The 15,558-nt window shown below is 36.3% G+C and overlaps 1 protein-coding gene across 2 annotated transcripts in view; it reads right to left on the bottom strand.

The window, feature by feature from the left end:
• The window catches only part of C7 (complement C7), an 81,483-nt gene that overhangs the window by 39,511 nt on the left and 26,414 nt on the right, over nt 1-15,558 (bottom strand). For both annotated transcript variants that reach the window (XM_010381770.2, XM_030927370.1), the window contains 5 exons: nt 13,647-13,794; nt 12,407-12,545; nt 4,661-4,831; nt 2,157-2,400; nt 39-149 (listed from right to left, as the gene is read on the bottom strand). In XM_010381770.2, the coding sequence (XP_010380072.1) occupies nt 39-149; nt 2,157-2,400; nt 4,661-4,831; nt 12,407-12,545; nt 13,647-13,794 (813 nt within the window). The remainder of the gene's footprint in view (nt 1-38; nt 150-2,156; nt 2,401-4,660; nt 4,832-12,406; nt 12,546-13,646; nt 13,795-15,558) is intronic.

The following is a 15,558-nucleotide window of genomic DNA, read 5'->3' as shown; positions in this document are numbered from 1 at the left end:
GTGAAGCTTGCAATGCAAATTGCTCTTTTTCCATTTACCTGAAGAAGCTTTTAAAGCCTTTTCCAGTTCCTTGCATCCATGACTTGAAAACTTAATGACAAAGCTCCAACCTGAGGATTTACATTTCTTTTCTTCTACTGAACCAAAATCTGGGGGAAAAAATGTAAAAGAGACATGTTTAATTTCTGCATTCCTTGAAGATCTTCAGATATGAGAGTAGGAATAAGAGGTTGTTCCCTGCTACTATGGCCATCTAATCAAGAGTCGCATGATATGGACATTTTCAAGCACTCTAGAAGAGTCAAAGATCAGAAAAAATGGTATTCGACTTTTGTTATTTTTCCTTCTATAAGCTTCAGAGGGGAGGCAGGAGGGATTTCTACATAAAAAGGTGCAGGGAGTAGAAATTGAAGACCCCAAAGAGTGACATCTTTCACCCATTTACAGTCAGCTTCTTAGGCATAAAATAAATCGATAAATGTAGGAGCATGACAGCTTCTTCCAGCAAATCTGCTTAAAGTTCCCAAAGTTGGCTTCTGTTTCCACAGGAATTAACTCCTAAAACTCAAGTTCAGTCTGTCCATCTTTAACATCTGTGACTTCCAACAACTCCTTCCCATTACTTATAACCTTAGAATGTGATCATTTCTACTCATTATCAAGTAGAGTTTTGCCAAAGCATTTTTTAAAACCAGGATAGAAAATTATAAAATGTGCAAATGTATTTTCTCATTTTACTAACTATATTACAATAATCTTAATGTTTCTTAAAGAACAAGTATTTGGGGCATCATTGTATCCCAGAAGTTATGATTATATTTAAATAAAAATTTTAGGAAAAACATAAACTGCTCAAGAGTAAAATTTTTACTGAAAAATAAAATTTTAGCAGCTTGGAATTTTTTTTTAAATCCTCTCCATTTCTTTTAAGTGCAATTAAAAGAAGTAAAACTGAATTTAGATTGAGCTACTTGCTGGATTGATTCTTCAAGAAATAGTGTCCTTCCTCTTTGCTACAAAAACCTGTACTTGTGCACTTATTTCCAACCTATAAGATTTGAAAAGATCAAATTCTAGTTAAATTTTATGTGGTAGAGACCTACAAAAAAACAGCTCAATGGAAACGAAAAAATATTATAGTTTACCCATTTAAAAAGCTATTAAGACTTCCTCTGAATCTTATGTAAGAGATCTGATTCTTCTCCAAGGTTGTAACAGAATCTTTTCTGAAGAGAAAGACCTTGAAGAGGGGATTTGGAATAGAGACGGAAACGTGGGCATCAGCTAAAAGACAAAGTTAGGGAAAAAAGGTTTGACTTGGAGGAGTGGATGTTAAGCCACCACCATCCCTTCCCACATCTAGACAGAGAGTGAGGAAACTTCTCTCAATATGAAATCAACAAAGCATTAATTCAGGGGCATGTCCTGATTCTAACCAAAATCAGGCAATTTTAGCAATGACATAGCATAAGGAATAAGCTAAACTGACTTTGAGGCCAGTTAGACCCAGCCTTAAATACCCTCCTTGCAATCTTCGTGACCTTGGATAAGTCTCATAATAGCATTGAGTCTCTATTTCTCAATCTGTGGGACAGAGATTATAATGCCCATCTCATTGGGTAGTAGTAAGGATTATTACTAACATATGTAACTCACTTGTCATGAGGAAGGTATCCATCAATTTAAGCTATTGTTACAAGTATTAAGTAGTAAATAAACTTATGATACTCAAAGCAGACTTTTTTTAAAAGAATGTGAGTGGCAAAAAACAAAGGTAAATGAAATACTTATTTAAACATTTTGATTTCTGAAACATTACTAAATTCCTCATTTAATTTTTCTTGAGAAATACTGTTTAGTCTGAGAAAGCGGAACGTTTAAAAAGCATTCTAAAAACCCAGCCAGTACCCTCTAGAGATAGCCAATAATGATAATGATTTAGCTCAAGGTACTATACAAAAGAGTAGACAGGCTTTTCTTAAACCATGTAAGATTTTAAGGAGAGAATAATACTTTCTTGCAATTTTGAATTCCTTTGCAATTTAAATCTCTATTTGTCAAATTTTAAAGCTCAAAAGTTACATTAAAAGTTACATGTTATTTCCCCATTAAAATCCCAGAAATGCTTTTAGACAACAAATGTTTTAATACTATACCATTTTGTTTTAATTTTTCTGAGTCCACATAAAATAGAACTCTGTATTCTCCTCCTAACGACCCAGATTGCAGAAAATGTGTCCCATACTGGTCGATTAATCTTCGGTAGGCACTGTAGTCATACAGAGCGGGGAGGTGGGAAAGCTCCTTCCAGAATGGCTCAGCTAGTTGTAAAAATTCTGGATTGTTATTAATGAACTGAGCCACTTCAACCGTGTTCTCAACAACCAACAATTGATAACTCTATGGAAAGAAGAAAGAGTACAAGGAGTTTTAGGTGGAAGATAAAAAGGCAATGGAAATAGTTCTCTGTTCTATATCTTCATCAACTTTCACCTCCAATCAACCCAGACTACATGAATTTTTTATTTTTGACACATGATGAGCACTCCTATGGACCCACTTACTGGATGCAATCAGAAATACTTGGAGTCTCAAATACTAATAATATCTGAGTAATGGCCAGGCAAGGTGGCTCACTCTTATAATCTCAGCACTTTGTTGGGCTGAGGCAGGCAGAGCACTTGAGACCAGTCTGGTCAACGTGATGAAACTCTGTCTCTACTAATAATACAAAAACTATCATGCCATGGTGGTGTACGCTTGTAATCCCAGCTACTCAAGTGGCTAAGGTAGAAAAATCACTTGAACCCAGGAGGCAGTGATTGCAGTGAGCCATGATCACACCACTGCACTCCAGCCTGGGTAACAGAGTGAGACTCCATATCAAAAAAAAAAAAGAAAAAAGAAAGAAAAATCAGAGTAACGCCATATTAAGCCACCACCATCCCCTCCTACATCTGGACAGATAGTGACGACCCTTCTCTCAATATGAAATCAACAAAGCATTAATTCAGGGTTCGGAATTAATTCAGAAGAATTCAGCTTTGTCCTGCCTCAGCCACTCGAGTAACTTGGATTACAGGTGTGCATCACCATGCCCAAATAATTTTTGTATTTTTAGTAGAGGTAGGGTTTCATCATGTTGGCCAGGCTGGTCTTGAACCCCTGACCTCAAGTGATCTGCTTGCCTCAGTCTCCCAAAATGCTGATATTACAGGTGAAGAAATTATATGGTAATTTCTCATATAACTTCCAAAATCCCAAGACCAAGTTGCTATGCCATCTTCAACTAGAAAAAGAGAATGAATCCATCAACTGATAAATATAAGTATATAAAATAATGTGTCCCTATGGTCCACATTTTGACAATGACTTGTAGGTATCATTTATCTCCCATGCTAGCATATTTGCAGGTTAAGCTACTTTATAATGAGGTCTTTTAAACACTTTCTAAGCATCTTTTCATTACATCCAAGACAGATCACAGATCTACTTTTGCCAAATCCCCACTGTGTGAACAATATAATGTGGAGACAGTAAATATTTTTACAACTCATAGTTCCATAGTCAGCTTCTTAGTCATAAAACAAATAAAATCAATATTCCTTATATTTTACTAAGTGATTTATTATTCAAGTTACTAACTTTAAGAATGAGATGAAATGTTCAGATTGTGAATAATGATCAGCCTAAAAAGTTATTCAGCCATAACTGTATATCAATTAGTACAGTCCATCTCTACTATTCAGGTTTCTCCAGAGGAAAGTTTTGGTATTTCAAAACAATGAAGTATTTAAAAATAAGTCTTTTAACCTTCTTAGATAAAAATGTTGGTATCTCAAAAGTAATAAAGTATTTTTAAAGTCTTTTATCTTTAGTAAAGTGTTTTTAAACTCTTTTATCTTCATGCACCTTCTAAAAGGACTCTAGCATTTGCATTTAAGAAGCATATATAAGCATTAATTATATTTTTTAAAATTGTATATGACACTTAAAATAGTATTACCAGTAATCACAAATTTAAGAAATTTAAGATCATTTAAAATAGAAGATTTCAAGGTAATAAGGGCTTTGTAAACATCTTCAAATAAAAACAAATACTTTTAATGAGAAGTTTAAAACTATAAATAAATATACATATATATGTGTGTGTGTATTTTTTTTTTTTGAGACAGGGTCTCACTTCGTTGCCCAGGCTGAAGTGCAGTGACGTGATATTGGCTCACTGCATCCTCTCCCTCCAAGGCTCAAGTGATCCTTCCACCTCAGCCTCCTGAGTAGCTGGGACTACAGTAGTGCACCACCATGCTCAGCTAATTTTTGTATTTTTATAGAGACAGGGTCTTGCATGTTGCCCAGGTTGGTCCCAAATTCCTGAGCTCAAGCTCAAGCAGTCTACTCACCTTGGGCTCCCAAAGTGCTGGGATTATAGGCGTGAGCCACTGTGCCTGGCCAATATAAATAATATTATCAAAGAGATTTAATGAGACAATATTGTACCTTTTAGAGACAGATATTACATTGTCTCTTAAAGGAAATGCTATTACTATTACTAATTTTAATATGAAAGCTGATCCTTTTGATAAATACAAGTTTATTAATGTAAGCAATACTTAAAAACAGAAAAACACAGAAAAGTTAGCTGACATTTTATACTAACCTTTCCTTTATGGATGTCATTGGTCTGTGAAGAATAACTGCGTGAAGAAGATGATGAAGATCTAAAAAAGGAGCGCTTCCGACTAGATGATGTATGTTCTGCCGACGTATGTTTTACATAAGACCAAGTACTATTGTAAAATTCATAATTAAAGTCATTATTTATTTTCACCTACAAAGAAAATGAAAAATTTTGCTATGACTAAATTAAGGCTTGGAGATACCCAAGATACTTTTGTATGCTTTATCATGGATACTTTCTTCATGCAATCTTACCAAAGAGAAAAGCTCTTCATTGGCACAAAGCAACTGTGACTCTCATTAAGACTAGACCTGTATGATTATAAGGAAAGAGTTCATTCTATGATTATTTTTTGTTAAGCAGGACACATGGTACCAACAATGGCAATCCCAAGTGATTCACAAAACACGTTTAGGTACAAACAACTTCTGTGTTCCTTTTGGAATGTCAACATTTGGCCCAGAAGTGAGCAAATTAACAAAAGTTACACTGACAGAGAACTAGAAAGAATTTGGTTCTTGATTTTTTCATCTAATAAAGGGGAACAGAGATGCAAATAGGTGATACGAAACAATTAGCTCTTTTGGACTTTGTTTTGGAATGTTGTATGTGATCAGTAGTGGATTTAATTTTCTAATTCTGTTTCACTTGGATAAATGCTAAAATTACATTTTTTTTCTTTGCTAGATAGAAGAAAGGGCCACCCCAAAAGAATTTTAAAGTGGACAATAGGTTAGTCATATGTAGCTAAATGAGAAGTGACAGCTTCACCTTTTATTGAAGAGACATCATTCATTTATCCTTTATTTTACTTTAGATCAAGTGTCAAAATTAAATGCCCACATCCCTGGCAAGTAATATCAATGTTGGAAACCTCCAGTGGACAGCATGGTGATGAAAAAGTGAACACACACCCTGTCTAAAAGAGACACACAACACTCAAATCCACTAGACAGTCACTAGATGTAACTACAGGTTCTAGTATTGACAAACTGTCTGTTTTTTTCCAAGGGATAAATTTGACTCTTTATGTAAAAATCTCCTGATTTGGTAAAATTATAGACAACTAATTTGCTAAAAATGTCAGTCCCTGTGGGAATAAAACAAAACAAGCAAAAAGACTCCTTCTCACTGTGCTTGTTCCATATAAATATTCAAATTAGGAACTCTCCTTCCACAAGCATTTGTGTTTTTATTATTTATACATATATATACTTCTGTGTTTGAGATCAAAGCATAAGGACGGAGAAAATTGAACTGATGGAAATGATATACTTTTTTGAAAACTGAAAGGAAAGAAAATGACAATATTACACAGTCATACTAAATAATGCTTGTGAAGGCAAAATATTCATGTTGTCACATTAAATAAGAAAACAGGCATAAGTGTGAAAATGCTATTAACTACAATCATGCAAGTATATGCCTAGTCAAAAAATACAAGAAAGAAATACACCAAAATGCCAGAAAATGTAATATGACTGTTACCACTACCCCCTATTGAGTATTAGATATGCATGCTGAAAAGATAAGAAGATGGATTTAAGCAAATCTTTTATTAGAGCATTATTTCCATTACATTATGAAACTGATTTGTTTAAAAGTTAGATGCAAAAATTCAGCTTGGGCTGGGAGAATATATATATATGTATGTGTGTGTGTATATATACACATATATATACGTATATACACATATACACATACACACATATACATTCTTAAAAAATTAGTTTATTATCTCTTTGGAGAAAGAAAAGTTAAATATATCCCTTTCAATGCAAAAAAAAAAAAAAAAAAAAAAAAAAAAAAAAAAAAAAAAAAACCAACAACCAGCCTATTTCCCCTTATCTTTATAGCCACAATTCAAATACAAATAAGCCTCCCTTCAGTTCAGCATCTTCTCACTCCTATCTACTTACACACAGCTGCAGGAATCATCTTTCTCAAAGTGATGTGGTCTTATTTAATTTTCCTTAATTAATACCCTCCTTCTTCCAGCTTAGATCCTGAATTCTCCAAGACTGATTCTTCCTCTGAAATCCCAAATTCAACCATCCTATATTCCAACATCTCTTATTCTTTTAACTCTCGTTTTATTATTGCCACATCTATTATTTAACATTATAGAAACACGTTCTTCCACTTATTCTCCCCCTTTCTTGCTCTCAGTACTTTAAGTTTTTTCACTTCCTTCCTGTTTCAGCTTAGGCTTCTTGGCTCATGACTTCAACCATTCTCTTGCCAATGGATTTAACTTCCTTACCTAGATGACCTGCTATCATGTTTTCCTGGCAAAAACCCAGCCCAGGCTTGCTAAGTCAAGCATTTTAGCACTACTCCAGAAAATCGCACAACTGTCTGGGCGCGGTGGCTCATGCCTGTAATCCTGGCACTTTGGGAGGGCAAGGCGGGCAGATCACAAGGTCAGGAGATGGAGACCATCCTGGCCAACATGGTGAAACCCCATCTCTACTAAAAATACGAAAATTAGCTGGTCATGGTGGCACATGCCTGTAACCCCAGCTACTCGGGAAGCTGAGGCAGGAGAATCGCTTGAACCCAGGAAGGGGAGGTTGCAGGGAGCTGAGATTGAGCCACTGCACTCCAGCCTGGTGACATAGCAAGACTCCGTCTAAAAAAAAAAATCGCACAACTGTACAGATTGGTGCCACTACAAATCCATTTGTGCTTTTCAACTTCAGTAGAATCCTCAATACCATCCAACAATACTTTATTTCTCTAGTTAGTTCTCTCCTTCTCCCATTCTCTATTTTTATATTACCTATTTTTATATTCTGCAAAATTTTGAAAATTTTTCAAAATTCAGTTCCCCAATTCTACAGCCACTTCCTTCACTCTCAGATGATTTTAACTCTTTCTTTACAAAAACTCCCATCTTCAGAGACCCCTTAAACTGCTGGCTAACAAATCCACAAACTTATTAACTTTTCTTTCCTTCTTTTTCTCCATAGGTGTCCCTCCCCTTGTCTGGGGCTAAATTTTCTGTCTCTTCTCTGTATTGCATTCTCTCTGACCTCTTCAAAGGGTGGATTACATGGATTGATCGTTCCCTCTCCGACAGCTTCCATTTTTCTTGCTCTACTTGCTCCTTTCTGTCAAAACTTATATATATTCTAACACAACCAACTAAAATAAGAAAGGCTTTACCTGTTACTATATATTCCTTCTTTCCTACTTTCCTACTTTCCCATCTCAATACTTTAAATGAGTTGACTATAATTAATTACCTTAAATTCTTCACCTCCCATTCACTCTTCCGCCTACAGTGGTCTGACTTCCAACAATGCTGCTGGCACCTTCCTTATTTCACCAGACAGTGAACACTTCTCCCAACAATATTTGGCACTGCTGACCACTCTCTCCTATCGGAAATACTCTCTTCTGTTGGCTTTCTAGTTTTCTTTTTTTCTCTGTGGCTGATCCTTCTGAGACTCCTCTACGCATCTCCTTCTATTAATCCTCTATGCTGATTCCAAGAGCAACAGTGTTCTCCGCTCTGTGCCTTCAACTACCATTCTTATACTAATAATCAACAAATGTATATTTCCAGCTCAAACACTTTCTCCTGAGCACTTGGACATACTTTAGATACCTAAACTGAATTTGTCTTCTCCCTGCAAATGGATCTTTACCCATCTCAGAGGGTTGTATTTTCGTCTGGCCATTGGTCCAAGTCAGAAACCCAGAAACCCATTCATATCCCAGACTGCTCATTCTCCATCAGACCCCGCATTCAGCAACTCATCAAGTTTTCCCAGGCCGCTATTACGTCCCTCAGGGATTATTACAACAGTTTTCTAATCAGGTTTCTTTCCCCCATTCAGCCACCTTCCAATCTATTCTCCACTGTTCATATGAGTAGCAACCCTTCTTAAACTCTCTAATGACTTTTTTAATCCAAACTCCTTAACTAACCAGAAAAAAAGTCTTTTTTATTTACTTTCCTGATCACTTATAACCTCATTTCTTACAACTCTTCACACTTCACTCTGTAATCCAGCCAGTTTGAACTTCATTCAGTTATTCAAAAGTGCTCCTCGGGCCAGGGTCAGTGGCTCACGCTTGTAATCCCAGCACTTTGGGAGGCCAAGACGGGTGGATCACTTGAGGACAGGAGTTCGAAACCAGACTGACTGACATGGTGAAACCCTGTATCTACTAAAAATACAAAAATTAGCCAGTCATGGTGATACACGCCTGTAATCCCAGCTACTTGCGAGGCTGAGGCATGAGAATCACTTGAACACAAGAGGCAGAGGTTGCAGTGAGCCAAGATCACAGGACTGCACTCCAGCCTGGGCAAATGGGTGTCTGAGACTGCCTCCTAAAAAAAAAAAAAAAAAGAAGTGTTCCTCTTGCCCTCCTGTTTTTTCATTTTCTCTCTCTCCCACCCACATATAGAATGAGACACGATATACATATAGATAGAGATATTCACCGTACATACATACATACACATACTCTATAAAATGCTTGTAACTATAGTGTCTGCTAAGAGGGGATTTGGAGCCAGACTTCTAAAGTTCAAAACCCACCTTTGTCATCTTCTATACTGTGGATAAGCTATTTAGCTTTTTTGCCTCTGTTTTCTCATTTGAAAAATGAGATACCAGTACCTTCCTCCTTAGATTATTATAAGGAAAACAGATCCATGTAAAGCTCTTGGAACAGTGCTTAGTATATAAAGGGTTCTTACATGGGAGATATTTTTAACTATCATTTAAATTATTCCTAGCTAACAAGGTAGACTTAGAAATCTCAGGTATCTAGTCCTCATACCAAGAGAGGAAGCAAAGGCTTAGATAATGTAGCATTCATTAAAATTGGCTTTAGAATTTGTTTTTGTTTTTCATTTGATATGCACTTAGGATTTCTCTTCAAAATATAAAATGAAGTATATTCAAGACCAAACACAGAAGAAGCCATGAAGTTTCTCCACCTTGATCATAATTCATTCCCTTCTGCAACTCATCCCACACTGAGAATAAACACAACAGTCTTTCTGCCATCTCTCAGGCTGAACTAGGCAGAGGGAAACCTTCCCAAGCCACAAATGACTTCCTTGTATAAAACATATAAGTAGACAGAAAATGTGCACAGGATCAAAGTTAAGTAGCTTACTCAACAAGAAATTGGGTTTGCCCTGGATAAACCGTAATGCTAGAAACCAAAACACGGGTTATAAGAGAGAATGGCCAATTGTTTTATGTGTATTTATTCTATGTTTAATTATGTTTGTTTATTCTATGTTTATTTACTAATATTTATGTTCCAATAAGTCAAAAGTCACTTTCCACCTCAAAGAGGGCTGAATACCCAGTGGACCCGAGATGAATTTGTTTGAACCATGGAGGACATTCACCACCTCTGTGTCCACACCTGGGTTTAGCATTTGCATGACTGACTCACTGCTTGTTGCTTCCACTTCACTTCCCTCAGACTGGCTCCTCAAAACATCTCTGTTCCTCACTCTATTAACAGGCTATAGTTTCCCTCTACTCTGACAAACATCTTCACATTCAGTGATGGGGAAGGCATTTCAGATGTCAATCTAAAGACCAAGCCCTGCTAAGGAAAATGAATGTCAGGATCACATTGTTATTAAATTATCCCTCTTCTTCAGAAATGCAGACTTCCTGCCTGTCTACCTTCCAACGAAGTCAGAAACGCTCTTTCTTATTATTTTCTCTGCTCTGTAGCTTTCTAAATTTGACCCTTTTAAAAATATACATGCAAGTCTCCACAGTATAATTATGAAAGAATTAGGAACACATTCTCTAAGGAATAGAGTGAGAAAAAAATGATCTGTCTATACCTATCTTACATTCTCCTTTCCGGCCAAAGGTTAAATTGTAATACATGTTATTTTCCATGTTGAATAGAGTTGAAAAAGAAATTAAACGAAATACATGGGGTGAGTAAAATGTAATGGAAAAAAAAAAGGCTGTGAAATCTGACACACCAGATCTAAGCTCTACAATTTTTTAATTTGGTGACTTTGACTATGTCAGCTGAAGTCCTCCTGAGCCTCAGTTTCTACATATATAAAATAGTAAGATATTGCTTACTTTCCAAAGCTTCTGTGAGAATTAAACCTATGCTAATCACCTACAATAATGCAGATGCCACTATTCAAAAACTGGTAGCTACAATTATTTTTCAGATCTGTTTTACTTTTCATTTATATTACTCAACAACTCTTAAATGCAACTAACTTATTCTATGGTAAATTGGAAGATGGTATGTTTGCTATTTATAATCAAAGCTTCTTTCTGGAGAAGGTTAATTTGGGTAAGCAAAAAGCCCTTTTGTCTGAACATTTCAGTAGTTTGGGTTTACAAATTTAGAAGTAATCAATATTAAAAGCTGAATTAGACATTTTTGGAGTTTGGGGACAAAGGAAGAAAAAGGAATGAGAGAGGAGATCTTGAAAGACAAGAGCAAGAAAGAAGCTAACACCCAATGAGACCAGAAATTTCATTGTGCTAAGGCTGTGGAAGATTGTTTTAAGATAGAGGATGCCAACTGCTATTGCTTCAACATGTTTGCATTACTGCAACAGAAAATCTCTGCTCTATCTTCCTTCTAAATCTTCTGTAAAGTTTCCTAAAGCCATAACTGTTTTGCATGAGTACGTTTTGCATTGATCAAAACCTACTCATGGGTGAATTTAGGTGTGTATGACAGAAATAGCTTTTGAGAAACAGAACCCTGGAGCCAGAGGAGATCTGCGATCATAAGCAAAATTAAAATGTTAGGCAATACCACTGTTGGCAAGAATGTGAAGTGGAGGCCACTCATCCCCACTGCTGGAGAATGAAATGATCCAGCCATTTTGCATATTTTACCTAGTAAAATTTAATACATACATATCCTATGAGGTAGCAATTTGAGTTGCAGGTGTATGCCCTGGAGAAGCTCTAGTTCATTTGTATGGGACTCAGGCACAAGAATGTTCAAGACATTTTCATAGGAAAAAATTGGAAATGGCAATAAAAATGCCACCTGCAATAGCACGAGTAAATCTCAAAACCATAACTTTTAGTGAAAAAAGTAACAGAAGAATGGATAGAAAATATAGGCAAAACTAAATCACAAATTTGTATTCAGGGACTAAGACATATAAAGAATAAGCATTTATAGAAAAAACAAGGATAATTAATACAAAATATAAGACAGTGGTTGCCTGAGGAGTGAGAGGGATGTGATCAGAGAGGGGCGTAAAGGTGCCTTTAAGTCACTTAAGGCAGATGGTGGGCATATAAGGGCAGTTTTCTTCAAATTACACATATATGTTATCCACACTCGTTTGTATATATGAAATAGTTCATAATTTTAAACTAAAAGCATTTTAAGTGAGCTGACACTGTAGCAGTGTCAAGAGACTATCATTACCAGTCATGGATGGGGCCTTAAGTTTTAATGCCTGTGCTGGCACAGACAATAAGGTCTTGGGCCCATATAGAACATGAAGTTGAAAATGAGGTATAAGGATATGTCAGTTTGAATGACACATGTTAAAAGTATCACTGCCCTGTACCCCAAAGCAAAAACACTGTGTATACTTTTTAAGTCAACATAAAACATTTATAAAAATTGACCACACATTAGACTATAAATTCTCAACAAATACCTAAAAGTCAATATCATATAAATAATGCTCTCTGACAATTCCAGACTAGAAATCAATAATGTCATAAGTACCTGGAATGTATAGGAGAGGATATTTCCACTCAGCCTGTAGAAATCTTTTCCATCCCCACTAAACACCTTTCTACATTGACCACCAAAACTTTTGGTATTGATGACTCTGTTCCTAAACTGGCCAGTGAGTTCATTGTAACTGTTAAAAGGAGGAGGAGGAGAAGGAGGAGATAAAAAGCCATTAAAAACCAGAAATACCACTTGGTGGGAAAAAATTTATTAGAGAACTCTAGAGATTCTTAAAATACATTACAGTTAAATACTTCTTTGAGAGAGCTCAAATGAAGAGCACAGCATCCTAATGCATACTATGCATTATCCAGCTTCCCCAGCTTGGTATAATCACTAAAACTAATAGCCCGGAAAGTCCAACATTCTTTCCATCTAAGAACATATTGGCAAAACACATGGCTCTTTTGTATCTATGGCAACAGCTGGTTTTAAATTGAATCTGCAGATAAAACCAATACAATTAAGGTTACTCTTAAGGAGGGAGAGCTCTCCGTAATAAATTTTAAGTAATTGCCTCTTAGCATGCTGAATGGTGTACTCTTTCAAATAATTTTACCCTATTTCTCTGTTAATAAATTTTAAAATATTTCAGAAAAATTACTTCTTTCACTCTAAAAGAAGCTATTTTTAGGTCTCGAAACCTTAACAAGTCATATGACCCTTAAAACTTCTTCAGAATTCTCTTTGATAAGGTAAACACAGTATTTTCCGATCTTCAGTTGGAAACGAAGTTTCTTGACTAGTTTAGACAATTGCTGTTCAGCCTGGGTATTACAACAAACTTGCTTCTGTCTCTCTTCTCATCCTGTTCTCATTCTATTATCTCTTCATTCTCTTGAATAGTCCCACATTACTGAATCAGTCTTTTCTCTCTCTCTCTCTCTCTCTCTCTCTCTCTCTCTCTCTCTCTCCCTCCCTCCCTTCCAACCCCCATGAAGTGACCAACTGTCCAGGTTTCCCTGGGCCTGAGGGGTGTCTCAGAATTAGAATTTCAGTGCTAAAACCAGGACCATCCCAGGACAAGGGGTCACTCTACATCTCACCACATGTATCTATAGGTATGTATATGTGAACAAAAATACTGTCTCAGGATGTGGCAAAGAGCTCCGAGCCAATGAAGAATCTTGCCTATTAGAAGACTTGTTCTTAGACTTACCAAACCATAAAATAAAACAAAATTTAAAACTGTAATTCGTTGATGTACTCAGGAGACTGCCCAGCACCTTACCCGTTTCCAGTAAGTTCTATGTTAGGAGGAGGTTTATCAATATCACAGGAAGGTCTCCTTTCTGAGTCCTCACATCTGTCTTCATCAGCACTGTCTTCATCACAGTCAGAATCCCCATTGCAGACCAACGATTTGCTGATGCACTGACCTGAACACAAGAAAAATCCATGTGCAAATGTAAAACAGGGAAGAAGAGAAACACTACCCAGGATCAAAAAGGTTTTTCCTGCCACCTGCAACACTGCACTGATACGCCAATATAAATGGGAGATAAATCCTCAGACTGTCCGGGAAAGGACTAGTGATTATTTTGTCTCCATTTTGTGGCACACAGAAATGGTTCTTAACTCAATTAGACACAAATTTGAAAATAGGATCTGAATTCAGAATTTCAGGATCTCACACATAATCATCAAGCTGCTTGTCTAAAGTATATAATTCCAACTACTGGGAAGATAGACTGACTTCCTGACCTTCAACTTTCAGTTTGTTTCTGTCATTCTAAGATGATGAAGTTGAGCTTTTCTTGGTAATTTAAATTTATAAGCTTTAAGAGCAGGACAATTTTATCAAAAGGTTAAAATTCAATATTTCTATAGCACAATAGGGGCTGGGATACAAATATGAATAAAAATGGCCTTTGCCAGACTTTTCATATACTTTACAATCTAATAGGAAATACTACAAAGACATAGATCATAATTGTTATGATAGCAATAAATCTAGAGTACCAAGGAAGCACTGGAGAGTACCAGATGATCCAGTTCCGGTCTATCTCCCCAGCATCATCTCCAGCCATTTTCCTACTAGCTTCTTATACCCTAGTCATACCAGACTACCTGCATGAATAAAAGGCCAAGCTTTCTGTTATCTCCAATGATCTTGCACTTAGTTAGTTCTCTCTGCCTAGAAGGGTTTTCTCTACCTATCTCTTACTTGTCCTTCAAGAATCAAATTAAACATTATCTCTTCTTGAAAGCCATCCCTGCCTCACAGGCTCTGATGCATGTTCTCCATGTCCCCATAGGATGTTTGGTGCACAGCTGTCCTTATACGACATGTACCCTGCTATACTGCCACTCAATCCAATGCAGAAAACATTTGTTGAGAATGTATTATGTACCAGGGACTCCAGAAGCCAACATGAAAGAAATATAATTCACGTCTTCAAGGAGTTCACAGTTCACCATGAGAGACATTCAGGCCAACAAATAATCCAAAGGACAGATGGTACAATACGCATAAGGAACATATGGAAGTGATTGGTAAATTACTTCTATCAGTTGGGGATGTAGGGCAGGCTTACTGAAGGATTTGTTATCTAATTTGGATTTTGAAAGTAAAATAAGCATTCAACAGGTATCATTGAGGAGCACTTCTAACACAGGGATTATTTATGTACTATTCTGTCCATAAAACTTTAACATTTGTGAGGGAAGAGGCATGTGTTTCACTTGTATATACAACCCTCACCACTACTTGAAACAAGAATCATAAATGTTTACTAAATGTTGTTACATTAATCTGACTGCATAAATACAACATAGAGTATTGGTCAAATAATATTCAATGCCAAAACTATGTTTCAATTACCCCAAGCATAAGAGAGAACTGTATTGCTCCTTAATCAGTTCATTAGGGTAGCTTTTCTTGTAGATATAATAATTTAGGCAGTAACATTGTTTTTGTCTAATCTCAATATATGTACAAGACTCACTCTGCATCTTTACTCAAAATACACTGTCAAGAACTATTTGGGTCTGTCAGTAGCCAGAGTTCCATTCAAAGAGAAAAAGAGCATTCCTGTGTTTATTACCAGATGCTTCCCTTTGCATTTGAAGAAATGATAGCTGAGTGTGTGATTAACATACCAACAAAAATCCTGATGATATTTGGGGGAATTAATTTTAGG

The sequence above is a fragment of the Rhinopithecus roxellana genome, chromosome 3 (genome assembly GCF_007565055.1).
Source record: "Rhinopithecus roxellana isolate Shanxi Qingling chromosome 3, ASM756505v1, whole genome shotgun sequence".
In the NCBI taxonomy this organism is placed as follows: Eukaryota; Metazoa; Chordata; class Mammalia; order Primates; family Cercopithecidae; genus Rhinopithecus; species Rhinopithecus roxellana.
The sequence above is the reverse complement of the archived record's forward strand: the minus strand, read 5'-3'. Positions and strand labels throughout refer to the sequence as shown.